The 27,500-nt window shown below is 42.0% G+C and overlaps 2 protein-coding genes across 4 annotated transcripts in view; one reads left to right on the forward strand and one right to left on the reverse strand.

The window, feature by feature from the left end:
• Positions 1-27,500, forward strand: part of LOC133651204 (low-density lipoprotein receptor-related protein 8-like) — a 276,107-nt gene that overhangs the window by 196,522 nt on the left and 52,085 nt on the right. The window contains exons 16-18 of the mRNA XM_062049231.1: positions 335-592; positions 2,493-2,561; positions 22,080-22,134. Of these exons, the coding sequence (XP_061905215.1) occupies positions 335-592; positions 2,493-2,561; positions 22,080-22,134 (382 nt within the window). The remainder of the gene's footprint in view (positions 1-334; positions 593-2,492; positions 2,562-22,079; positions 22,135-27,500) is intronic.
• Positions 12,948-27,500, reverse strand: part of LOC133651205 (KN motif and ankyrin repeat domain-containing protein 4-like) — a 29,410-nt gene continuing 14,857 nt past the window's right edge. The window contains exons 2-10 of one of the 3 annotated variants that reach the window (XM_062049234.1): positions 27,069-27,131; positions 23,482-24,768; positions 22,067-22,127; positions 19,163-19,417; positions 19,013-19,097; positions 18,727-18,943; positions 18,521-18,663; positions 17,165-17,365; positions 12,948-13,346 (exon numbers count right to left, since the gene is read on the reverse strand). In XM_062049234.1, the coding sequence (XP_061905218.1) occupies positions 13,254-13,346; positions 17,165-17,365; positions 18,521-18,663; positions 18,727-18,943; positions 19,013-19,097; positions 19,163-19,417; positions 22,067-22,127; positions 23,482-24,768; positions 27,069-27,084 (2,358 nt within the window). In that variant the 5' untranslated portion in view covers positions 27,085-27,131 and the 3' untranslated portion in view covers positions 12,948-13,253. Of the gene's footprint in view, positions 13,347-17,164; positions 17,366-18,520; positions 18,664-18,726; positions 18,947-19,012; positions 19,098-19,162; positions 19,418-22,066; positions 22,128-23,481; positions 24,769-27,068; positions 27,132-27,500 lie in introns of those variants that run through there. The other 2 variants (XM_062049232.1, XM_062049235.1) reach the window with 2 other exon arrangements.

Genomic DNA, 27,500 nt, shown 5'->3' on the forward strand with positions numbered 1-27,500 from the left:
TAAATAAATAAATAAAATAAATAAAAAGATAATAAAGAAATAAATACAAATAAAAACTAGAACAGCCAAATAGCTATAACTAGTATGTATATATCTAAAAAAAGGCTTTTTTGTAAAACATAATCTATGCAACATTTTGAGCAAAGAAGCACCATTACATGTTATGTAGACCACAAGGAAGTGTTTACATGTAGAAAAAAAATCCTAATACGACCCTTTAATGCGCCTTATGATTTGATGCGCCCTATGTTCTTAAAAATACGTCAGCTAAACAGTTGAGCGTCCTACCTAAAACATTTTCTTTTGTGCATTCTTTCTCATTTATGCGCTGCAGCACCGAGAAACGACATGCCGCCGACATCCTGGCCAGGTGCCGCCACGCCTGCTGCCACGGCAACTGCTCCCAAAGACACCCTGCCGCTTTCGGAGGGAGTGTCCCAGGCGGACGCCGCCGCGCTCCTGACGACATCGCCCCTCAGCACGCTGAAGGCGGCGTCGTCGCAGGAGTCCAAGGCGCTGGGCTCTCACTCGACCGCCACCGTGACTGTTGAGTCCACCACGCCGGCGGGGGACAGCAGCGTGTCGCAACACTGTAAGCCAGCTGTCAACTTATTTACAGGAATGCGTGTTTGATCTTGTGTGGGTTAGGAGGGATAGAGACAAGAGTAACTAGTAACATCTGCCAGGTATCCCACTGGGCTTCTCTTGGATTCACTGTCGCTTGCAGTACAGATGCTACGAGTGTGGACTCATTTCCATTCATATAAAACTGACGTGTATTCCTGCATGCAGGAAAACCACTACCAGTGATGAGGAGCAATGAAGTCATGTGTGATTAATCAAATTATAAGACACATCACACGTACTACAAATGGATCACATCCATCCATTTTCTTGGGGGGACAGTGGCCTAAGCTGAGAAGCCCAGACTTCCCTCTCCTCAGCTATGTTGTCCAGCTCTTCCCGGGGGATCCAGAGGCATTCCCAGGCCAGCCGAGAGACATAGTCTCTCCACTGTGTCCTGGGTCTTCCCTGTGGTTGCCTACCAGTCAGACGCACCTCCCCAACCATCTCATCTGGCTCCCCTCGATGTGGAGGAGCAGCGGCTTTACTTTGAGCTTCTGCTGGATGACAGAGCTTCTCAGCCTATCTCTAAGGGAGAGCTCCGTCACCCCTGGAGGAAACTCATTTCGGCCGCTTGTACCCTTGATCTTGTCCTTTCGGTCATAACCCAAAGCTCATGACCATAGGTGAGGATGGGAACGTAGATCGACTGGTAAATTGAGAGCTTTGCCTTCCAGTTTAGCTCCTTTTTCACTACGACTATCGATACAGTGCAGATGCCGTACCCGCCTGTCGATTTCACGATCCACTCTTCCCTCACTCGTGAAGGAGACCCCAAAGTACTTAAACTCCTCTTCTTGGGGCAAGATCTCCTCCCCAACCAGGAGATGGCACTCCCCCCTTTTCCGGGCAAGAACCATGGACTCGGACTTGGAGGTGCTAATTTTCATCCCAGTCACGTCACACTCGGCTGCGAGCCGATCCAGTGAGAGCTCAAGATCCTGGCCAAAAGAAGCCAGCAGGACCACATCATCTGCAAAAAAGCAGAAACATAATCCCCTTAAGGCCCCTGACTGCGCCTAGAAATTCTGTCCATAAAAGTTATAAACAGAATCGGTGACAAAGGGCAACTCTCACTCCGACTTACTTCCGGGAATGCGGACCAAGCTCTGACACTGATCAAACAGGGAGTGGACCTCCGGAATCAGGTGGTTTGTGACCCATACTCTCTGAGCACTCTCCACAGGACTTTCCGAGGGACACGATCGAATGCCTTCTCCAAGTTCACAAAACACACTTGGACTGGTTGGGCAAACTCCCATGCTCCCTCAAGAACCCTGCCAAGAGTATAGAGCTGGTCCACAGTTCCACGACCAGGAAGAAAACCACACTGCTCTTCCTGGATCCTAAGTTCGACTATCCGGCGTAGCCTCCTCTCCAGTACACCTGAATAGACCTTACAGGGAAGGCTGAGGAGTGTGATCCGCGATAGTTGGAACACATAGTTGGCCTCATAGTGACTTATGTTTCAGTTTCAATTTTTAAAAAAGCACAAAGATAATACGCGGACACACGGACTAGTGTGTTACACACAATGATTGGCCGTACAATAACGAAGATGGTTTACAAAAACCTGGTCCAAATGTTCAATTAAATATGTCACCAATCTCATGAAGTGGTACCTCAACTTACGAGCTTGATTGTTTACGTGACAGAGCTCTTAACTCCAAACACTTCAAACCAAAACTAATCAAAGAACTGGCAACAAATGTTATTAAAAAGTATTGATTTTGAATCCAGAATTGTTTTGAATCAAGACGAATCGTTACCTCCAAGAGTCTAATCAAATGGTGTGGTGCCCAAAGATTCACAGCCCTAGTATACACTCTTCTTCTAATGCCTTGGTCTTGGTTCCTGTCCTCCTCTAGCTGGAGGCGAGCATTTCATCCTGGGTGAGAACCTGACAGTGGCAGTCCTAGGAGTGGTCATCCCTATTGGTGAGTCACCGCAAGTCTTCTTGTCTGTGTTGGTCCATGCACCATGACTCTTCTGTGGAGGCTTCAGGGAAGCTTGGCCCAAAGGTCCTCTTCTCCACGTGTCCTCAGGAGTCATCGTCTGTGTGTCTGACATTGTTGCATTTTTGACATCACACCGTGTTGTGTTTCTGTACACAATGTACAGCAACACAATGTTGCTACTGTAACAACGTGCACACCCACATTGCCAAAGAGGACAACATAAGTCAGGCGTAGTTGACTTTTTTTCTCTTAAAACACTCAAAATAGGATTATTAAGCGCAACATTTCGACAGGCCTTACTTTAGAAATGTCAGTGATGGATTTTGGACCCTTTTTGTCTACAAATACCCGCTGGGCCTACAGAACCTCCTGTACTGTGGAGTTTTTATGGACTCCACAGTACGTGCATCTCTCCATCGATGCCCCCATCTATCCATCGTTGCCCTCATCTCTCCATCGTTGCCCCCATCTCTCCATCGTTGCCCTCATCTCTCCATCGTTGCCACCTGCCCCATCTCTCCATCGTTGCCACCTACCTCATCTCTCCATCGTTGCCACCTACCTCATCTCTCCATCGTTGCCACCTACCTCATCTCTCCATCGTTGCCACCTACCTCATCTCTCCGCCGTTGCCACCTGCCCATCACTCCATCGTTGCCACCGACCTCATCCCTCCATCGTTGCCACCTGCCCCATCTCTCCATCGTTGCCACCCACCCCATCTCTCCACCGTTGCCACCTACCTCATCCCTCCATCATTGCCACCTACCTCATCTCTCCATCGTTGCCACCTACCTCATCTCTCCACCGTTGCCACCTGCCCATCACTCCATCGTTGCCACCGACCTCATCCCTCCATCGTTGCCACCTGCCCCATCTCTCCACCGTTGCCACCTGCCCATCACTCCATCGTTGCCACCGACCTCATCCCTCCATCGTTGCCACCTGCCCCATCTCTCCATCGTTGCCACCTGCCCCATCTCTCCATCGTTGCCACCCACCCCATCTCTCCACCGTTGCCACCTACCTCATCTCTCCATTGTTGCCACCCGCCCCATCTCTCCATCGTTGCCACCTACCTCATCTCTCCATCGTTGCCACCTGCCCCATCACTCCATCGTTTCCACCTTCCCCATCCCTCCACCGTTGCCACCTGCCCATCACTCCATCGTTGCCACCGTCCTCATCCCTCCATCGTTGCCACCTGCCCCATCCCTCCATCATTGCCACCGTCCTCATATCTCCATCGTTGCCACCCGCCCCATCTCTCCATCGTTGCCGCCCGCCCCATCCCTCCATCGTTGCCACCTACCTCATCTCTCCATCGTTGCCACCTACCTCATCTCTCCATCGTTGCCACCTACCTCATCTCTCCATCGTTGCCACCTGCCCCATCACTCCATCGTTTCCACCTGCCCCATCCCTCCACCGTTGCCACCTGCCCATCACTCCATCGTTGCCACCGACCTCATCCCTCCATCGTTGCCACCTGCCCCATCTCTCCATCGTTGCCACCTGCCCCATCTCTCCATTGTTGCCACCCACCCCATCTCTCCACCGTTGCCACCTACCTCATCTCTCCATTGTTGCCACCCGCCCCATCCCTCCATCGTTGCCACTTACCTCATCCCTCCATCGTTGCCACCTACCTCATCTCTCCATCATTGCCACCTGCCCCATCACTCCATCGTTTCCACCTGCCCCATCCCTCCACCGTTGCCACCTGCCCATCACTCCATCGTTGCCACCGACCTCATCCCTCCATCGTTGCCACCTGCCCCATCCCTCCATCATTGCCACCGTCCTCATATCTCCATCGTTGCCACCCACTCCATCTTTCCACCGTTGCCACCTGCCTACCCTCGCATGCCAGCCGGGCCCCTGTTTGTCATTTCACGCCACGAGCTTGTTACGCCTCTTTAACTCCCGCCCTGCGGCTGTGTGTTAAACGCATGCAGTTCCTATCATTGCCACAGTGGTCTTCGGCCTGGTCTGCGCCGGGGTCTACCTGGTGTGGCGGAACTGGAAGCGCAACTCCACCAAGAGCATGAACTTTGACAATCCCGTCTACCGTAAGACCACCGGCGAGGGCGAGGAGGACGAGATCCACATCGGCCGGACTGACGCGGCGGGGCACCACGCGCACCACCACCACCACCACCACCACACGTACCCGCAGGCCGTCGGCGTGGGAGTCGTCGGCACAGGGGGCGGCACCTGCCCGCAGTTCATCGCCCTGCCGCTCGGGGGCAGCATGCCCGATCCGGGGACTCACTGGTACGCGGAGCAGCCGATGCTCGCCACCGCTAAGTGAACCGGCAGGAGGGCTTCAGGGGAAAGACGGCCGCCGAGGCACATGCAGACATGAAGTCAAAGGTCGCAGAGTGTCATCAAACACCGCCATGTTCCGTGCCAATATTTCTCATGTTTCGCGTTGATGGCGTGTGTGTGCCAAGTATTTTGTAACAAAGGTTGTGTTTTTATTTTTGTGTCGATGGGACAATCTGTACAGATCCATGAGAAAGTCGGTCCAAAGGCTCATGAGACCTCATGAGGGTGAGCGTTCTTTTCAGAGTGCAGTTATCAACGTGTCTGCTTCGCGCAGACGACATGGAGCGCAAAGAAGGACCGAGCGGGTCCTTTTTTTTTTTTTTTTTCCTTCGCTGTGACTTTGAAACGGTACGACTCGTACGAGCTTCGGCAACAGCAATAGATGAGAGGACGCGTGGTGCGCTCGCCCCCGCAAATAAAAAAAAGCACTGTGACGGACTTCACTGGTGCCCAGCACGGGGCAGCGTGCGGTCACAAAACCCCCGTAAAAACGTGTGCGTCGTTCCTTCCCCCGAAATTCGACGCTCCTGAGTATGGAGGGTCAAAACGGGACAGAAGGAAATAAATGAATACACCTTAGAACAGGGGTCGGCAACCCGCGGCTCCGGAGCCGCATGCGGCTCTTTGACCACTCTGATGCGGCTCAGCTGCATACTTGCCGACCCTCCCGGTTTTCCAACGACCCCCCCGATTTTCCCAGGAGACTGCCTCTCCTAGAAATCTCCCAGGGTAAATATTATCCTACTTTCACTCTAATTACTTAATCAAGGGCGTGCCCTAATGGCACTGCATTAATTGTCCTCTATAGCATTTACAAACAGCGTGCCAGCCAGGCCACATGTTTTGTGTTGCTTTTACTTGCACACGTAGGCGACAGCAAGGCATACTTGTTCAACAGCCACACAGCTTACACTGACGGTGGCCGTATAAGTTCAAGTTAAAAAGTTAACTTTAACACTGTTAACGTTACAAATATGCGCCACACTGTGAACCCACACCAAAAAAGAATGACAAAAACATTTCTGGAGAACATCCGCACCGTAACACAACACAACAAATACCCAGAATCCCATGCAGCCCTAACTCTTCCGCTACCACCAAACCCCCCCCCACACATCAACACCTCCCCCCCTCCCTCTACGTGCGTCGGTTGAGCGGAAGAGTTAGGGCTGCATAGGATTCTGGGTATTTGTTGTGTTGTGTTTATGTTACAGGCAGCTACATTCAACATGTGGCAAAGCAGGTACGCTGTTTGGGCAGGCTGTAGAGGGCGCTAAAAGCAGTGCCAGCACGTCCTGAAATTTGGGAGTCTCCCGGAAAATTGAGAGGGTTGGCAAGAAAGACGCTATGAAGCGCCATTCAATTAAAAGTCGCGGGCCGCACTAACATTAAATTTCCTTATTAAGATGCGTGCCGGTGCGTGTGTCAGAGACCCCTGGTTAACATAGCGCAAAGCAATTTAAGCTTTGTATGCGGTGTTTTTCATTTTAAATTTTCAAAATTTTTTTGTGGCTCCCATTGTTTTCTTTAATTTGTGAAACTTTCCAAAATGGCTCTTTGAGTGGTAAAGGTTGCCGACCCCTGCCTTAGAATAATGACATAATGGTGTCATTAGTCAATTAAAAATTGAATAAATAAATGCACTATTAAATGATGTAAATAATTTAATGTGAAAATTATTTAATTATTCCACAGTGTAATCATCAATTTCCCCATAGTCCCGGACTATAAGCCCCTACTTTTTTCCCACGCTCTGAACCTTGCGGCTTATAAAACGGTGTGGCTAATTTATGGATTTTTGTTTTTTGGGTTGACGGTAATGATGTTTTGTATTCAACGAACAGTTTTCATAGAACACCCAAAAGGTGTGTTATTGTTTGTGCTATGGCGCCATCTGTTGGACGAGTTGAAAATGTACTTCCTGTTTCGTGCCTTGAGCCGGAAGTACAACCCGTTTCGTCTACTATTCGTCCGTAGCGTTTCTACCCGTATGGATTCTTCATTCGTCGCTCCAATACAATACAACTAAAACAATTATTATTTACTAGAGTGTCCCATGTGTGATGTCTGTAGGCGTGTTTTCACGCATATTTGTACGTGCTATCGTGATCACGCTAGCGTTGTTATCATTAGCTAATATGCTAACACGTTTACAAATGTCTGTGTTATTAACTCACAATAGCATTCTTTTTGTATTGTTTCAGTTTCCTAAATTCCTCAGTAAACTCACCAAAACGTCACTGTGGAGTCGTTGACGAGGTCTTCTGTTTTGTTTGATCAGCCGTTTTACTGCCCTGTTACAGACACTGTTTGGAAACAATTAAGGTTAATTAATAAACATTCACAAAACCTTTCACGCCGGTACATATGTGCGGCTTATAGTCCAATGCGGCTAATATTTGTTTTTAAAAAAATATTTATTGCCTCTAAATACGGTTTTACTTATTTCATGAACCTGTGTGGAAGAACTTCATGAAGTGAAATAAATTCATAAAATAAGTAATGAAATAAATAATTAAGTCATGAAATAATTCAGCAGATCATTAAATACATTTAAAAAAAGAATCTTGAAATAAATAATAATAAATAAATCGTGAAATAATTATTTAAATTGTGAAATCATTATTTAAATTGTGAAATTATTTAAATTATTTATTGGAATAGCTAAATCATTTAGAATAAAATTGACACGTGTATTTTTTTCAACTCAAATTTTTATTCATTATTGATACATTTAGGTCATTATTTGCATGTAATCACGCTAGCGTCGTTAGCATTAGCTAATATGCTAACACGTTTACGAGTGTCTGTGTTAGTATTATTAACTCACTTGTGTTTTGTTTGATCGGCCGTTTTACTGCCGTGTTACAGACACTGTTTGGAAACAATCATGGTTGATTAATAAACATTCACAAAACCTTTCACACATATTTGCGGCTTATAGTCCGGTGCGGCTAATATTTGTAAAAAATATATATATATTTATTGCCTCTAAATACGGTTTTGCTTATTTCATAAACCTGTGTGGAAGAACTTCATGAAGTAAAATAAATTCATAAAGTAAGTAATGAAATAAATAATTAAGTCATGAAATAATTCATCAAATCATTAAATAAATAAATAAAATAATCTTGAAATAAATAATAATAAATAAATTGTGAAATAATTATTTAAATTGCAAAATAATTATTTCAAATCGTGAATTAATTTTTTAAATTGTGAAATGATTATTTAAATTATTTATTGGAATAGTTAAATAATTTAGAATAAAATTATTGACGCGTGTATTTTTTTCAACTCAAATTTTTATTCATTATTGATACATTTAGGTCATTATTTGCATGTAATCACACTAGCGTCATTAGCATTAGCTAATATGCTAACACGTTTACGAGTGTCTGTGTTAGTATTATTAACTCACTTCTGTTTTGTTTGATCAGCCGTTTTACTGCCGTGTTACAGACACTGTTTGGAAACAATTATGGTTGATTAATAAACATTCACAAAACTTTCACAGACATGTGCGGCTTATAGTCCGGTGCGGCTAATATTTGTAAAAAAAAAATTATTTATTGCCTCTAAATACGGTTTTGCTTATTTCATGAACCTGTGTGGAAGAACTTCGTGAAGTAGAATAAATTCATAAAGTAAGTAATGAAATAAATAATTAAGTCATGAAATAATTCATCAAATCGTTAAATAAATAAAAAAAATAATCTTGAAATAAATAAAAATAAATAAATTGTGAAATAATTATTTAAATTGCGAAATAATTATTTTAATTATTTATTTAAATTGTGAAATAATTATTTAAATTGTGAAATAATTACTAAAATTATTTATTGGAATAGTTAAATAATTTAGAATAAAATTATTGACGCGTGTATTTTTTTCAACTCCAATTTTTATTCATTATTGATACATTTAGGTCATTATTTGCATGTAATCACACTAGCGTCATTAGCATTAGCTAATATGCTAACACGTTTACGAGTGTCTGTGTTAGTATTATTAACTCACTTCTGTTTTGTTTGATCAGCCGTTTTACTGCCGTGTTACAGACACTGTTTGGAAACAATTATGGTTGATTAATAAACATTCACAAAACCTTTCACACATATGTGCGGCTTATAGTCCGGTGCGGCTAATATTTGTATAAAAAAAAATTATTTATTGCCTCTAAATACGGTTTTGCTTATTTCATAAACCTGTGTGGAAGAACTTCATGAAGTAAAATAAATTCATAAAGTAAGTAATGAAATAAATAATTAAGTCATGAAATAATTCATCAAATCATTAAATAAATAAAATAAATAATCTTGAAATAAATAAAAATAAATACATTTTGAAATAATTATTTAAATTGCGAAATCATTATTTTAAATCGTGAAATAATTATTTAAATTGTGAAAGATTATTTAAATTGTGAAATAATTATTTAAATTGTGAAATAATTATTTTAATTATTTATTTAAATTGTGAAATAATTATTTAAATTATTTATTGGAATAGCTAAATAATTTAGAATAAAATTATTGACACGTGTATTTTTTTTCAACTCAAATTTGTATTCATTATTGACACATTTAGGTCATTATTCGCACGTGTATTTATTTCATTGTGCGTCATGTCCGAGTGCGTGTTGCGTGTGAGTGGCGACGTTGCGCAACCCTCGTGCGGACGGGCGCGGCGGTGGTGTTTTCGATGTGTAAATACGTTTTCATATGAGGTTTTTTGATAATGTACGATAGGATGTAAAGCAGACCATGTACATAAGATTTTAGATAAAAGTGTCGCCAGGTGTCTTCACTGATTTGTACAAAGAGAGCGCGGCATTTCCCTGCTTGTAAGAAAATCCAAATTGTTCACCAAAGTCGTCAGTGTTGTTTCTTACTGTGCATCCTTCTTTTTCCTCTTCATTCATGTCCAAAAAAAAATACTGTGCACCCTCTTGAGAGAGAGGGGGAAGAAAAAAAAACGCTTTTCTGACCATTCATATTGAAAATAATTCTGTGTGTGCCTTTTCTATTTTGTTGTTTGCTTTATTTTCGTCGCACTTGCAAAGAGACAGACTTGATTTGAACCAAACTGGTTCCACTTTTTGGACTTTTTTTGTGATGTTTTACTTTTGAATACCTCTATATATTGATACATAAAATGTGCCTGAAAGGTCTCCCTGAATGATGAAGTTTTATCGCAATGCAAACCAAGTACACTTCACACAACAATAAGGTTGAATTTTGCCATAAATGTATTTTTTCTCCATGATTCCATTTACACTATATTGCCAAAAGTATCACCTGATGAGAATCAGGTGTCCTAATCACTTGGTGTAAAAAAGCCAGCACTTAGGCACGGAGACTGTTTCTACAAACATTTGTGAAAGAATGGGCTGCTCTCATCTTGTGTGGGGGGGGGGCGTGGCCTGCGGACCTGCAGCAAAGCGGGATGTGCCAGGACCGGCTTCGAGATTAGCGACAGGTGCGTAGACGACACAGCTGAGAGTGTTTGTCTGATCACCTGTCGCCCTGTTAAAGGGGAAGGAGAAGGGGGGTTGTTGTTGGTCGTTGAGGGTGGCGAGTTGGCAGCCGGGAGCACGAGCGAGAGTGAGAACAGAGGCTGAAGAAAAACCACTTGTGTGCTCACTGGCGAGATTGACAGACATTTGCTGAAAAGCACAAAGGAACATTCATTGCAAAATAAATCATTGTTCGCAAATATGACCGAGGCTGTCATGTCCGTCGTTGGTGATCCACGGAACCCTGAGGAGCAAGACCTCCACGCAGTGATTTCCAGCGTGGGACTGTCATAGGATGCCCGCCTGTGCAACAAATCCAGTCGTGAAATTTCCTCGCTCCTAAATATTCCAAAGTCGACTTTATTATAAGAAAATGGAAGAGTTTGGGGAACAACAGCAACTCAGCCACCGAGTGGTAGGCCACGTAAACTGACAGAGAGGGGTCAGCGGATGCACAGTCAGTTGCTACAGAGCTCCAAACTTCCAATTAGCCCACGTGCAGTACGCAGAGAGCTTCATGGAATGGGTTTCCATGGCCGTGTAGCTGGATCTAAGCCATACATCACCAAGTCCAATACAAAGCGTGGGATGCAGTGGTGTAAAGCACGTCGGCACTGGACTCTAGAGCAGTGGAGACGCCTTCTCTGGTGTGAGAAATCAGGCTTTTCCATCTGGCAATCTGATGTACCAGTCTGGGTTTGGAGGTTGCCAGGAGAATGGTACATTTCGGACTGCATTGTGCCGGGTGTGAAATTTGGCGGAGGAGGAATTATGGCGTGGGGTTGTTTCTCAGGAGTTGAGAACTTTGAATGCTCCAGGATACCAAAACATTTCGGACTATTCCGCGCTCCCAACCTTGTGGGAACAGTTTGGAGCAAGCCCCCTTCCTCTTCCAACATGACTGTGCACCAAGGTCCATGAAGACATGGATGATAGAGTCTGGTGTGGATGAACTTGACTGGCCTGCACAGAGTCCTGACCTGACCCCAATAAAACACCTTTGGGATGAATTAGAACGGAGACCGAGACAGCGTGTGACCTCACCAATGCGGTTTTGGAAGAATGGTGGGAAAATTCCTATAAACACACTCCGCAACCTTGTGGACAGCCTTCCCAGAGGAGTTGAAGCTATAGTAGCTGCAAATTGCGTTAGCCCGATGCTAATTTATGCTTAGGTTCAAAGACAGCTTTTGGTCTTCTGGCCGGGAACTCATTTCAACACAAAGTTTTTTGTGATAACTTAGATCAAATGATTCTAACATTTTTACTTATTTCATGAACTTGTGTGGAAGAACTTCATGAAGTAAAATAAATTCATAAAATAAGTAATGAAATAAATAATTAAGTCATGAAATAATTCATCGAATCATTAAATACATTTTTTTTAAAAAATCTTGAAATAAATAATAATAAATAAATTTTGAAATTATTATTTACATATTGAAATAATTATTTAAATTGTGAAATAATTATTTAAATTGCCAAATAATTATTTAAATTGTGAAATAATTATTTAAATAATTTAGAATAAAATTATTGACACGTGTATTTTTCTCAACTCAAATTTTAATTCATTATTGACACATTTAGGTCATTATTTGCATGTGCAAATTTTAATACAAAGGAGCCAGAATGTGAGCTAAATGTATTTTATCTGCCCTTTAATGTTTTTTTATTGTTTCAATACGTCCTTTTTTTGGTCATTTTTATATATATATTTTTTTTTTTACAAAATAATGTTGACAATTTTGATATTAAAAAGCCATAATGTGAGCAAAATATATTTTATCTTAGCTTTTGTGTGTTTTTATTTTTTCAATAAGTACATTTTTTGTATATTATTTGTATTTTATTTTTTACAAAATAATACTGACACATTTATTACAAAGGAGCCAGAATGTGAGATACATTTATTTTATTTTAACTTGTATCTTTTTTAATTTTTTCAATAAGTCCTTTTTTTGTAAATTGTTTTATTTATTTATTTATTTTTACAAAATAATGCTGACAATTTTGATATTAAGAAGCCAAAATGTGAGCAAAATATATTTCATCTTAACTTTTATGTGTTTTAATTTTTTTAAATTAAGTTCCTTATTTGTAAATTATTGTTTGTTTGTTTTTGTTACAAAATAATGCTGACAAATTTAATACAAAGTAGCCAAAATGTGATCTAAATATTTTATCTGAACTTTTATGTGTTTTTATTTTTTCAATAAGTTCATTTTTTGTCAATTATTATGTCATTATTTTATTATATTTTTGCATGTGCATGTGAATATCCATTTTATTTTCCAGCAGTCCCCAGACTAAGACCCACGTTGCTTTCAAACAGTTGGTGCGTAATGTGTACATATCTGACAGTACAAACACTTTTTAGAGCGCAACACAAGACTACTTCCTGTAGTAGCCTGCACACTACTGCCACCTAATGTCTTGGAATTGCGTCTGCAGGCAAAGTTTGCTCTATAATACTTGCAAATGGGACTGGAACGTGTAAGAAAACAAGAAATGACAACAGTTATAAGCAATTTATTACAACATTTAAACATGAAATTTGACTATTCAACAATGCACATTTATGACGTTAGTGCGTGTTTTAGTCACGTTGACGTGCACAAGCGTACTTGCAATTGGTACCGTGTCGATTCAAACCCGAAAGGTTTCCGTTGTCCTGGCAGCAAGGTGGCCCCGATAACACCCAGGGTGTTGCCTTCAAGGGCATCGGGAAGATTGCATTTTTGTATTTCATAAAGGGGGGTGAGTTGTAAAATAGAAGCATGCTTTCGTGAAAATGAGGGAGGCATGGGGGTCGGAGGTCGCTACAGAGCTCGGGTCCTGGCGTGGGCCTGCAGCAGGGCGGCCGTGTCGCCGTGGCAACCTTGCACGGCGATGCCGAGTGCGGTACGACCGCTCTGAGACAGAAAAAATATACATACTAGGGTGTGATTTAACCACTTGATGGCAAAGACTACTTCCTGGCTGTGTTTCTTAACCAATATCTGTTTCCCAGTTGTGGTACTCAGTTGTAATACACTTTTCCACCACTTGTGGCAGTAATGACAATATCAAACAAACAGAAGAAGTCATAGAGAAGTTTCCTAAGCGCAAAAATTATGACTAAAGTGGTGAAGCTATATTTTTTTACCTGCACTTGAATTTTATTAGATTTTTTTTTTAATTTTATCTCTGCGAAATTGTATGCAAAATATTTGTTAAGTATTTATTTTCCTAATCAGCCTGACCTAAGCCTGGATAATCATCTTTGTGATTAACACGTTTTCATTTCACTTGACAAAGTCGAACCTGTAAGTAGGTTAGATAAAATTATGAATTTTGATTCAAGTCAAGAATGACATTATTAATAAAGTGTTAATATTTGAGTGGGGCCCCTGTGAAGTGGAAAAGTCGGGCCCCGATGTCAGAAAGGATAAGAACTGCGTAATACTTGCAAAGGAGACTCAGAAGTGGACGGCACAGTTGTCTTTATCAGCTCGTTATTAAACGTCCAATCAAAAAGTGACTAATACACCATAGTAGCAGTTGTGTAGGGGCGGCTTGGCGTAGTGGGTAGAGCGGCCTTGCCAGAAACCTGAGGGTTGCAGGTTCGCTCCCCGCCTCTTACCATCCAAAAATCGCTGCCGTTGTGTCCTTGGGCAGGACACTTCACCCTTGCCCCCGGTGCCGCTCACACCGGAGAATGAATGATGAATGAATGAGTTGTAAAAATGAATGATGGGTTCTCACTTCTCTGTGAAGCGCTTTGAGTGTCTAGAAAAGCGCTATATAAATCTAATCCATTATTATTATTATTATTATTGTGTAATACACCATAGTAGCAGTTGTGTAATACACCATAGTAGCAGTTGTGTAATACACCATAGTAGCAGTTGTGTAATACACCATAGTAGCAGTTGTGTAATACACCATAGTAGCAGTTGTGTAATACACCATAGTAGCAGTTGTGTAATACACCATAGTAGCAGTTGTGTAATACACCATAGTAGCAGTTGTGTAATACACCATAGTAGCAGTTGTGTTTACGTGCACCGAGCACTTGGTTGGAGCTTTTTTAAAAGACATGAAAGAACCTTATTTTTTTCAATAAGTCCTTTTTCTGTCAATTATTATTTTATTTTATTTTACAAAATAATGCGGACAGTTTTGATATTAAGAAGCCAAAATGTGAGCAACATTTATAAAATCTTAACTTTTATGTTTTTATTTTTTCAATAAGTTCATTTTTAGTCAAATTATTTATTTATTTTTACAAATTAATGCTGACAAATTTAATATCAAGGAGCCAGAATAAGAGCACAATTCTTTCTAAATCTTAACTTTGATGTTTTTATTTTTTCAATGAGTTCTTTTTTTTTTTTTTTTACAAAATAATGCTGACAAATGTATTATAAAGGAGCCAGAATGTGAGCAAAATATTTTTTATCTGAACTTTTATGTTTTTCTTTTTTCAGTAAGTTACTTTTTTATTTTACAAAATAATGCTGATAAATGTACTATAAAGGAGACAAAATGTATTTTATCTTAACTTTGGTGTTTTTATTGTTTCAATAAGTTAATGTTTTGTATATTATTATTATTTTTATTTCATTTTTTACAAAATAATACTGGCAAATTTAATACGAAGGAGCCAGAATTTATTTTTCTAAATCTTAACTTTTATGTTTTAATTTTTTCAATAAGTTCTTTTTTTTTTTTTTCTTTACAAAATAATGCTGACAAATGTAATATAAAGGAGCCAGAATGTGAGAAAAATATATTTTATCTAAACTTGTATGTGTTTTTCTTTTTTCAGTAAGTTTATTCTTTTTTTTTATTTTACAAAATAATGCTGACAAATTTACTATAAAGGAGCCAAAATGTATTTTATCTTAACTGTTGTGTTTTTTATTGTTTCAATAAGTTAATGTTTTGTATATTATTATTATTTTTATTTTATTTTTGACAAAAGAATACTGGCAAATTGAATACAAAGGAGCCAGAATATGAGTCAAATGTTTTCCTATTCTTAACTTTTGTGTTTTAATTTTTTCAATAAGTTCTTCTTTTTTTTTTTCTTTTTTTTTTTTTACAAAATAATGCTGACAAATGTATTAAAAAGGAGCCAGAATGTGAGAAAAATATTTTTTATCTAAACTTTTATGTGTTTTTCTTTTTTCAAAAAGTTAATGTTTTGCATATTATTATTACTTTTATTGTATTTTTGACAAAATAATACTGGCAAATTTAATACAAAGGAGCCAGAATGTGAGCTAAAAAAAATGTATCTTCACTTTTATGTTTTTCTATTTTTTCAACAATGTGAGCAAAATGTGTTTTATCTTAACTACTTTTGTGTGTTTTAATTTTTTAAATAAGTTCAATATTTGGAAATGATTGTTTGGTTTTTTTTACAAAATAAAGCTGACAAATGTATTATAAAGGAGCCAGAATGTGAGAAAAATATTTTTTATCTGAACTTTTATGTGTTTTTCTTTTTTCAGTAAGTTACTTTTTTATTTTACAAAATAATGCTGATAAATTTACTATAAAGGAGACAAAATGTATTTTATCTTAACTGTTGTGTTTTTTATTGTTTCAATAAGATAATGTTTTGTATATTATTATTTTTTTTATTTTATTTTTTACAAAATAATACTGGCAAATTTAATACGAAGGAGCCAGAATTTATTTTTCTAAATCTTAACTTTTATGTTTTAATTTTTTCAATAAGTTCTTTTTTTTTTTTTTTTTACAAAATAATGCTGACAAATGTAATATAAAGGAGCCAGAATGTGAGAAAAATATATTTTATCTAAACTTGTATGTGTTTTTCTTTTTTCAGTAAGTTTATTCTTTTTTTTTAATTTTACAAAATAATGCTGACAAATTTACTATAAAGGAGCCAAAATGTATTTTATCTTAACTGTTGTGTTTTTTATTGTTTCAATAAGTTAATGTTTTGTATATTATTATTATTTTTATTTTATTTTTGACAAAAGAATACTGGCAAATTGAATACAAAGGAGCCAGAATATGAGTCAAATGTTTTCCTATTCTTAACTTTTATGTTTGAATTTTTTCAATAAGTTCTTTTTTTTTTCTTTTTTTTTTTTTTTACAAAATAATGCTGACAAATGTATTAAAAAGGAGCCAGAATGTGAGCAAAATATTTTTTATCTAAACTTTTATGTGTTTTTCTTTTTTCAAAACGTTAATGTTTTGTATATTATTATTACTTTTATTTTATTTTTTACAAAATAATACTGGCAAATGTAATACAAAGGAGCCAGAATGTGAGCTAAAAAAAATGTATCTTCACTTTTATGTTTTTTTATTTTTTCAACAATTTTAGCAAAATGTATTTTATCTTAACTACTTTTGTGTGTTTTAATTTTTTAAATAAGTTCAATATTTGGAAATGATTGTTTGTTTATTTTTACAAAATAATGGCAAATTTAATACAAAGGAGCCAAAATGTGGGCAAAATGTATTTAATCTTAACTTTTATATTTTATAACCGATTCAAAGATTCCAATTCAAAGATTTTTATTGTCACCGCGTTCCTACAACAAGATTTTGGCTCTCATTCCTAACAAAAGACAGGATGGAAAATAGACTAAAGTAAAGCGAAGTCAAAAAAGCCCACACCATGATCATGCGCCCTCTAGTGGTCGTCACCCTACATGACTTCTTCAGGGCTTCAATGTGATGGGTGCTGACGAGCTGGCAGTACCTGATCAGTGAGGCTAAGTCGGCACCGGGTCCTCTCCAGCAGCAGCCTGGCGATGTGCGTGTGGCCCCTCTCGCACGCAAACATCAGGGCCGTGGTCCCCTGACCGTCCTGGATGTCGGCGTCCGCTCCGCAGCTCAGCAGCGAGCGAACCATCACGACTCGTCCGTGTCTCACCGCCAGGTGCAGAGCTGTGTGGCCCGTCTGCACGGGAGGAGACAAACAGCCGTGCTTGCAAATCTTTTATCGGTACAGTTTGTCCTCGTCTGACAAAATTCCCCCATCAGAAGTGGATTGCTGATCATTTAGCTGTGGAGCTGCGGGACTTTTGTAGCCGTTGTGACGCACACGCACGCAGCACTTGCAAGCAGAAACGGTGTGGAGATAGAAACGGAAGAATGGACGCATTTTAGATTAAAAAAACAATTTTGAAGCGAGAAACACTGAAGCTCTGCGAGAGGTGCTTAGGTCTTGCTCTTGTTGGCCGTTAGCTAGCTAGCGGCTAACATCCGTCCGCAGTCGGCGGTGTTTTAGCTACTTCTAAATCACTAATCCTGGCATTTCATGGGGACGAATAAAAGTGAGTTTCTTACAAGTATCATCCCTGCAGGACGAGGACTAGCTAAACGTGCGTCACTACACACCGTAGGAGGATACAGTAGCTAACCGCTAACAGATAGGATAGGATGTCGGATGCCGTTGTGACGCACACGCACAGAGCACTTACAAGCAGAAACAGTGTGGAGATAGAAAATGAAGAATGCACGCGTTTTGGATTAAAACAAACATTTTTGAAGCTCTGCAAGAGGTGCCTAGGTCTTGGTCTTGTTGGCCGTTAGCTAGCTAGCGGCTAACGTCTGTCCGCAGTCGGCTGTGTTTTAGCTACTTCTAAATCACTAATCCTGGCTTCCATGGGGACGAATAAAGTGAGTTACTTACAAGTATCATCCCTGCGGGACGAGGACTAGCTAAACATGCTTCACTACACACCGTAGGAGGATACAGTAGCTAACCGCTAACAGATAGGATAGGATGTCGGATGCTCGATGATTTGAAAGTCCATCCCATCCATTTTCTACCGCTTGTCCCTTTCGGGGTAGCGGGGGGTGCTGGAGCCTATCTCAGCTGCATTCGGGCGGTAGGCGGGGTTCACCCTGGACAAGTCGCCACCTCATCACAGGGCCAACACAGATAGACAACATTCACACACTAGGGACCATTTAGTGTTGCCAATCAACCTATCCCTAGGTGCAGGTCTTTGGAGGTGGGAGGAAGCCGGAGTAAATATTTTAAATCAGCCTCCGTTCTGTTTTCAATGACCAACGTACGGGTCAGCAGTATTTACAACAACCATTGTACCTGTTCGGATCGGACGTTGACGTTGCCGAGCCCCATGAGCCTGCGGACCACCTCCATGTCACTTGGGTTGTCAGGGACCGTCAGAGAGGCCAGCATCACTGCGGTGTAGCCCGCCTTGTTCTGGAAGTTTACGTCACTCACGCCTGCGAGACAATTCGGAGTCTCTGTGAACAAACGGGTTTGGTGACCAGAAGTGCTTATAGTACCTGTGTCCAGCAGCAGACTGACTATACTGTAGTGGCTGTGAGAAACGCTGTAGTGCAGAACCGTGTTGCCGTTATCGTCGGCCAGGTTGATGAGGAAGGCCATGAGGGACGGTGTGGTCTTCTGGATCTCCTTCAGGTATGCCGCCACCCTGCTAGCCACCGAATTGTCCTCCGCCGCCGCACCGAACCACTCTTGAAATAGCACGACCAGGGCCTTCTTCTGCAACAAAGACGGGTGACATCCGCCACTTAGTCCTCGGATGGAATCGGTGCAAGGACTACGCACCGTGTCCTCAGTCGGGTCCTCTATGTCGTCCATGTGATCGTTGAGGAACTTGCACGCAGCCATAAAGTCGGCATTCACAGTCTCACTTGAAAAGATGAGAGAGATTATGAGTGGAAACCACAAACACTTTCTGCTTCCTGGTCCTCTCACCTGCCTCTGGTTGTTTCGGGCTCGGAGTTTCCCTCCATCTGTTCTCCCGTCGGCAGCGGTTTCACCTTGGCCACGTCGACGGATGCCGCCCCATCTGTCCGCCCCGACCTGTCCCGGCTCATTTCCCCGCTCTCCCCCGTCCAGGCCTTTGCTGGGTCTGCGTCCGTTTCCCAAGGCCCGGTGCCGACCTCACGACAAACCTTCTGGTGGACACGACTCGGCCCGACTGGATTGTCGCTGGCAGTGGTTTTGTACCTGGATCACATTGAAGGAAATCAAAATATTGGTGGTGAAGCTAACGCAACTATGTGACGCAGACTTGCAAGACGGACTGTGAAGCGACTACCAGGCCAGTACCGCCCTCTCATTGTGCGCTGACAAAATGCGAGATACAGTTTTTTTAATTACTAAAAAGTAGTGAACAGACATCCTAAATTAAAGGCCTACTGAAATGTTTTTTATTTATTTAAACGGGAATAGCAGATCCATTCTATGTGTCATACTCGATCATTTCGCGATATTGCCATATTTTTGCTGAAAGGATTTAGTAGAGAAAATCGACGATAAAGTTTGCAACTTTTGCTCGCTGATAAAAAAAAGCCTTGCCTGTAGCGGAAGTAGCGTGACGTCACAGGAGCTAGTATTCCTCACAATTCCCCGTTGTTTACAATGGAGCGAGAGAGATTCGGACCGAGAAAGTGATGATTACCCCATTAATTTGAGCGAGGATGAAAGATTTGTGGATGAGGAACGTTACAGTGAAGGACTGGAGAGGCAGTGATGGACGTATCTTTTTTCGCTCTGACCGTAACTTAGGTACAAGCTGGCTCATTGGATTCCACACTCTCCTTTTTCTATTGTGGATCATGGATTTGTATTTTAAACCACCTGGGATACTATATCCTCTTGAAAATGAGAGTCCAGAACACGAAATGGACATTCAGTGACTTTTATCTCCACGACAATACATCGGCGAAATGCTTTAGCTACGAGCTAACGTGATAGCATCGTGCTTTAACTGCATATAGAAACAAAAAAATAAACCCCTGACTGGAAGTATAGATAGAAAATCAACAATACTATTAAACCGTGGACATGTAAATACACGGTTAATGCTTTCCAGGCTGGCGAAGCTTAACAATGCTGTGCTAACGACGCCATTGAAGCTAACTTAGCAACGGGACCTCACAGAGCTATGCTAAAAACATTAGCTCTCCACCTACGCCAGCCAGCCCTCATCTACTCATCAACACCCGTGCTCACCTGCGTTCCAGCGATCGGCAGAAGGACGAAGGACTTCACCCGATGCGTTTGGCGGCCCGGAGACGTAGGAAGTCAAGGTGAGGTCGGCAGCTAGCGCGGCTAGCGCGTCTGCTCTCCAACAAAGTCCTCCTGGTTGTGTTGCTGTAGTCCGCTGCTAATACACCGATCCCACCTACAACTGTCTTCTTTGCAGCCTTCATTGTTCATTAAACAAATTGCAAAAGATGTCCAGAATACTGTGGAATTATGAAATGAAAACAGAGCTTTTTGTATAGGATTCTACGGGGTACCATAACTTCCGTTACTCTGACTTTGTCACGCACATACGTCATCATACCGCGACGTTTCAGCCGGATATTTCCCAGGAAGTTTTAAACGTCACTTTATAAGTTAACCCGGCCGTATTGGCATGTGTTGCAATGTTAAGATTTCATCATTGATATATAAACTATCAGACTGCGTGGTCGCTAGTAGTGGCTTTCAGTAGGCCTTTAAGGAATGAGCAGGACTTTTAAGTCAGAAATAAATATTTTATTCTGAAAACAAGCATTATTCTTAAATTAAGAAGCATCCTGGGGATGTAGCAGAATCTTTAAGCAAGATTTTATGAATGGGGAAAACCAAAATATCTTATTTAAATAGTTATTTTCTCAATTTGAATATTTTTGGAAAAAAACAGGGGTGCCCAAAGTGAATCAATTTGTGAATAAGGAATGTGGCTGCAGGGAGATTTCCATTCCTTTAAGTGACTTTATACGCTGCCGCTTTGCCGCCATCTTGTGGCCAACATGAGTAATTCAGGCCTACGACCAATGATCATGCTTTGAATTAAACCATGCGCAGCATTTACTTGTATGACCCAATGCAGACAACCTTCCCTGGTCCATGCATCCATTTTCTACCCCCGCGACCTTCCCTAGTCATGGTGCAAAAACTTTTTTTTTTTTAAATCGGACCAACAAAAAATGCCAACAGACATGGTCACACATAACACAATGCAACACCATTTGTGGATTTTATATAAAAAAATGTCCATGAACCATAAAAACATTAAAAAAATGACACACATTTAGATCCATTACAAAGCATGATGGGAAAACTGCAACATTCTCTCCACACTTATCCATGTTTGGCACATTTTAGCTGCTTGATATTTCTGATTGATTACAAAACTTTAAGGAGGTTGTCACTGAAGTAAACAAGGTAGGAGTCCAACTTTCACATACTATTTATATCAATTATATATCAACATATATTAATATAATGTATACACTTATATACTGTATATGTGTGTGTATATATATATATATATATATACATACTATAAATGTATATGTTTGTATATATGTATATGTGTGTATATATGTATATGTGTGTATATATATATGTATACTGTATGTATATGTGTATATATGTATATTGTGTGTGTGTGTATATTTACACTGTATATATAAATGTGTATATATATATGTGTATATAAATATATATGTGTATACACAAAAGACACTTTGGAAGTTTTCCACGCATTGGTGTCAAAATAACATTATCGATCATCGTTATCCTCACATGGTAGTGGCTTCAGGCAACAGTTCAGAAAATAAAATAAAAGCTGAAATGAAATGATAATATTTATTCACAAACCCTTCATCAGCAGCGTTGGAAGTCCAAGTTCCAGCGATGGTCTTCGTGCCGCATTCACCATCTACAAAGTAAGAGTATGGATTTGCTGTATTCACCGTCTTCAAACTATGAGTATGGCTGTGCTGTATTCACCATGTACAAAATAAGAGTATGGGGGTGCTGTATTCACAGTCTACAAACTAAGAGCATGGATGTGCTGTATTTACAGTCTACAAAATAAGAGTATGGATTTGCTGTATTCACCGTCTACAAACTAAGAGCATGGATGTGCTGTATTTACAGTTTACAAAATAAGAGTATGGATTTGCTGTATTCACCGTCTACAAACTAAGAGCATGGATGTGCTGTATTTACAGTCTACAAAATAAGAGTATGGATGTGCTGTATTCACCGTCTACAAACTAAGAGTATGACGGTGCTGTATTCACTGTCTACAAAATAAGAGCATGGAGGTGCTGTATTCACCAACTACAAAATAAGAGCATGGATGTGCTGTATTCACTGTCTACAAAATAAGAGCATGGAGGTGCTGTATTCACCAACTACAAAATAAGAGCATGGATGTGCTGTATTCACTGTCTACAAAATAAGAGCATGGAGGTGCTGTATTCACCAACTACAAAATAAGAGCATGGATGTGCTGTATTCACTGTCTACAAAATAAGAGCATGGAGGTGCTGTATTCACCAACTACAAAATAAGAGCATGGATGTGCTGTATTCACTGTCTACAAAATAAGAGCATGGAGGTGCTGTATTCACCAACTACAAAATAAGAGCATGGATGTGCTGTATTCACTGTCTACAAAATAAGAGTAATGATGTGCTGTATTCACTGTCTACAAAATAAGAGATTGGAAGTGCTATTTTCACCGTCTACAAAATAAGAGCATGGAAATGCTGTATCTTACCAGAAATTCACACGCTTAAATGAGACTTTGCTAATTATTTTAATTTTTCAGAAACTTTGTTTACTCTTTTAAAACTCCCTATTAAAAGTCATACTTCAGGCAGACGCTCTAACCACTAGGCCACTGAGCAAGCTACTAGGCCACTCTTATGTTTGACTGCCATCTACTGGTCACATTTATCATTACACCGTGTACCAAATAAAATTGCTTTGAGGTCGGTTAGCGAAACCATAATTATTCCGTACATTAGCCGCGGCGGGTTATAAGGCGCACTGTCGAGTTTTGAGAAAGAAAAATAAATGTTAAGTGCGCCTTACAGTCTGGAAAATACAGTCATTTCTTTTTTGTCCTGGCTGCACTTAACTGCTAATTAATTATGTTTTACAATTGTATTATCTTACTTTACGTTTTTACTATAACAAAATATCTATTATTGATAGTTGTTGGTGTGGAGAAGAGTATTTACGGTGCTGGTTGTAAAAGTGGTGGGTCTGCTTGCAGTTACCTTGGTGTTGAAGACTTTGTCCACGGTTGCGTTCGGACCGCGTGTAGTGGGAGGTAAGGACGTCGATGAGGTCCATCATCTCCTGCTGCACGGAGATCACTCTCGGGCTAATCAGCTCTTCGTCTGTGGCGCTCAAACACTCCCACTGCTGATCCAAGAGCCGCTTGATTCGATGTATGTGGTGGACCACCACGGCTGTGTCCAAAGTGTGAGCCCCAGCATCTGCAGGCAGCCGTGAACTTTCTCCATTTGTCATCTCCTCCCCCTCCTGGTCCACCACCACCCGCTCTGCGCAAACCCACACCCCGGGGCGTGCGGTGAGGTGTTCGATCTGTTCCTCTTTGCTCCTGCTCTCTTTTTGCTGCTGCCTCAGCCTCCCTGTGACCTTCTGGAGTTCAAGCTCCGTCTCGTGGAGCTTCTGCTCCACCGCGGCTACTTTGGCTTGGAGGGATGTGACCGTCAGCAGCTCGTCCAGATCCGCGCTCGCCCTCCACTCGTGCGCGGGATTCGACTCTTGACCGTTGCCGCACCGGTCATGCCGCGGCCTTTTGTTGTCGGCGGAGAGGTGGTGGGCCGTGGTTCCGTTCAAGGATGCCGTGTGAATTTTCGAGCGCAGCCTTTCTTTTTCCTCCTGGAGAAAACTGATCTGAGCTTTGAGGTCTGGAATGACCTGAACTTCCTTCTCCAGCTCCTCCACATGTTCAAGAGCTTCCGTCAGGCGCCTTACCAGGCCTGAACAGTCCCGAGGGACGTCAAAGATGTCTTCACAGGAGCTATTTCTACCTCCGAGGTGATCCCTTGAACCGCAAGGACTGCCGAGTTCATCCGTCGACTCTGATCCTTGTCTCAACAACACCGTGAGCGGCAGACTGGAGGCTCGGAGGAGATGAGGTCGGATATGCTCGCCCAAGGGCTGCTCATCAAAATCTCTGATCTTGGCCTCCATTTCTGCTAATCCTCTCGAAGAAACGGGCTTCCTGTAATCGTACAACCAGGAAGCGGCATGATGACGGTCTTCGGGCGGTCGAGACCTGGGGCTGAGGGCTCCGGTCGATCCCCAAGCGCTAGGGCGGTAGCCTGAGGGGTGCAGGTGCCGGGGAAGAGTGTTAGGCAGAGGGCCTTTGCTTCGGCGATGGATGGGGACTCTTTTTATGGTGTTCCCTTTCTCGATATCGTCCACATACTTCAGGAAGTCCAAGTCTAGACGGAAACCGTACGGGGTTTCCACCGAGTATGCAGGTTTGCCTTTAATGGAGCTCTCATTTGCTTTGAAAGGCAACATATTTCCTGTAAACAGTAAAAAAAAAAAAAAACATTATTTGCAAAGCCTGTTCACTGATTTTGTCGTTTTCAGCTCAGTTAGGGCCCTATTCTCCCCAGGTGCTGATCTCGACTTGAGTCTGGGGCAGCATGATGACACAGGGGTTAGTGCATATGCCTCACAATACGAATGTTCTAGGTTCAATCCCCAGGCTCTTGGTTTTTCTGTGTGGAGTTAGCATGTTCTCCCCGTGACTGCGTGGGTTCCCTCTGGGTACTCAGGCTTCCTCCAACCTCCAGAGACATGCACCTAGGGATAGGTTGATTGGCAACACTAAATAGACCCTAGTGTGTGAATGTGAGTGTGAATGTTGTCTGTCTGTCTGTGTTGGCTCTGCAATGAGGTGGCGACTTTTCCAGGGTGTACCCTGCCTACCGCCCGAATCCAGCACCCCCCGCGACCACGAAAGGGACTAGCAGTAGAAAATGGATGGATGGACTTAAGTCTGTCACTGCGTGCCTTCATCCAACATGCGCACTTTGGGTGGAGCAAGCCTTTAAATGTCTACTTAACTACTTTTGTTTTTGCGCGCCTCTTCGGGCTGGAATTAGTCCAAGAATGTGAAACATTAAAGTGCACTTGAAGTTTGGATGCAGTGTATACTACACACAAGAAAATGATGAAACCAACTTCCAGAACACCTGGAAACATATTTTGAGATGAGGGTCAAAGGACCATAATACAGTGGTACCTTGATTACAAACTTAATTGGTTCTTGAACATGGTTCCAAATTGGAAAAGTTGGTATAATATAAACATGAATAATGAGTTCCAGCTTTGACAAAATTCCCTATAAGTCTTCCGCTTATCCGAGGTCGGGTCGCGGGGGCAGCAGCCTAAGCAGAGAAGCCTAGACTTCCCTCTCCCCAGCCACTTCGTCCAACTCCTGCCGGGGGATCCCGAGCCGTACCCAGGCCAGCCAGGAGACATAGTCTTCCCAACGTGTTCTGGGTCTTCCCCGTGGTCTCCTACCGGTCGGACGTGCCCTAAACACCTCCCTAGGGAGGCGTTCGGGTGGCATCCTGACCAGATGCCCGAACCACTTCATCTGGCTCCTCTCCATGTGGAGGAGCAGGGGCTTTACTTTGAGCTCCCGCCGGATGACAGAGCTTCTCACCCTATCTCTAAGGGAGAGCCCCACCACCCGGCGGAGGAAGCTAATTTCGGCCGCTTGTACCCGTGAGCTTGTCCTTTCGGTCATAACCCAAAGCTCATGACCATAGGTGAGGATGGGAACGTAGATCGACCGGTAAATTGAGAGCTTTGCCTTCTGGCTCAGCTCCTTCTTCACCACAACGGATCGATACAGCATCCGCATTACTGAAGACGCCGCACCGATCCGCCTGTCCATCTCACGATCCACTCTTCCCTCACTCGTGAACAAGACTCCGAGGTACTTGAACTCCTCCACATGGGGCAAGATCTCCTCCCCAACCTGGAGAACGTGATATACAGTACTGTATATCAAACTAACATAACAAGGGGGTAATGGGAGTAGACCGAGGGAGAAGGAAGGGGGCAGGTGGAAGGAGGGGAGGGGGGAGCCGTGTCTGCATGTTTGTGTTTTGGTAGAGCGAGGGTCGGCTCTGGAAAGAGAGAGAGAGTTTTATTTTTCTCCTCTGGGATACAAGTCTGCTCTGACAAGAGACTGGTCTCATCACAATTAAAACTTACTGACTGTGCTGTGGTCAGGCTTGTGAGTGCCATCAATGTATTCCTTGCAAATGCTCCTGGTTTTGAGGGTTTTTTTGGGGGGCGAGGGGGTTTAAACTCTTTTTGAGGTAGCAAAATGGACAAAAATTGTCAGAAGGCGGAAAAACCAAGAACACAAGTAAGAACACGGCAAGTCAAGTGGGTGGCTCCGCCTCCTCAACAATGTTTCGCCCTGATCTGAAAAGTTCGTAAATCGAAAAGTTTGCAGATAGAAGGGACTCGTAAATAGTGATTCTACTGAACGACTCAGAATTAACGATAAAATATTAAAATGTGGTGTCCCTGCATGCGTAAGTGGGGGGAGAAAAAAGAAGGTCCCGCCCTATCTGCCGGTGCAAATATGTGCCGCGTTTAGACTTTAGCATCAGGGTTGCATAACGATGTTGGCTGAGTCGTGAGAGGCCGTCATTGAACTACGTGACTGTTTGCTAGAAATGTTGTCAGTGTTGGCACTAGGAATTTTCCAGGGACCCCATCAGGTCTTAAAAATGTAAATTCTTGGGGGTCCCACTTTTTTGTGACGGGAGACTAAGGCCCCTAAAAAGCAACTTACCGTTTTGTCTGTCCATCCTGTCCGCGTGTCTTGTTGTCACATTCTCAGGTGGAGTGTTGATGTCTGTCCAAACACAAATAAACAATTCAATGTTGCCACTAAGAATTATATACAGGTGCTTAAGCATACTTTTTAGAGGCCGGATAGAACCGATCGCGGTGCTATACTAATACCAATATACCGCATACTTGCCAACCCTCCTGTTTTTAGCGGGAGAATCCCGGTATTCAGCGCCTCTCCCGACAACCTCCCGGCAGAGATTTTCTCCCGACAAACTCCCGGTATTCAGCCGGAGCTGGAGGCCACGCCCCCTCCAGCTCAATGCGGACCTGAGACTGAGTGGGGACAGCCTGTTCTCACGTCCGCTTTCCCACAATATAAACAGCTTGCCTGCCCAATGAACGGAGAAGTTAAACAGGACAATACTGCCAT

Source organism: Entelurus aequoreus, linkage group LG05, assembly GCF_033978785.1.
Source record: "Entelurus aequoreus isolate RoL-2023_Sb linkage group LG05, RoL_Eaeq_v1.1, whole genome shotgun sequence".
NCBI lineage: Eukaryota > Metazoa > Chordata > Actinopteri > Syngnathiformes > Syngnathidae > Entelurus > Entelurus aequoreus.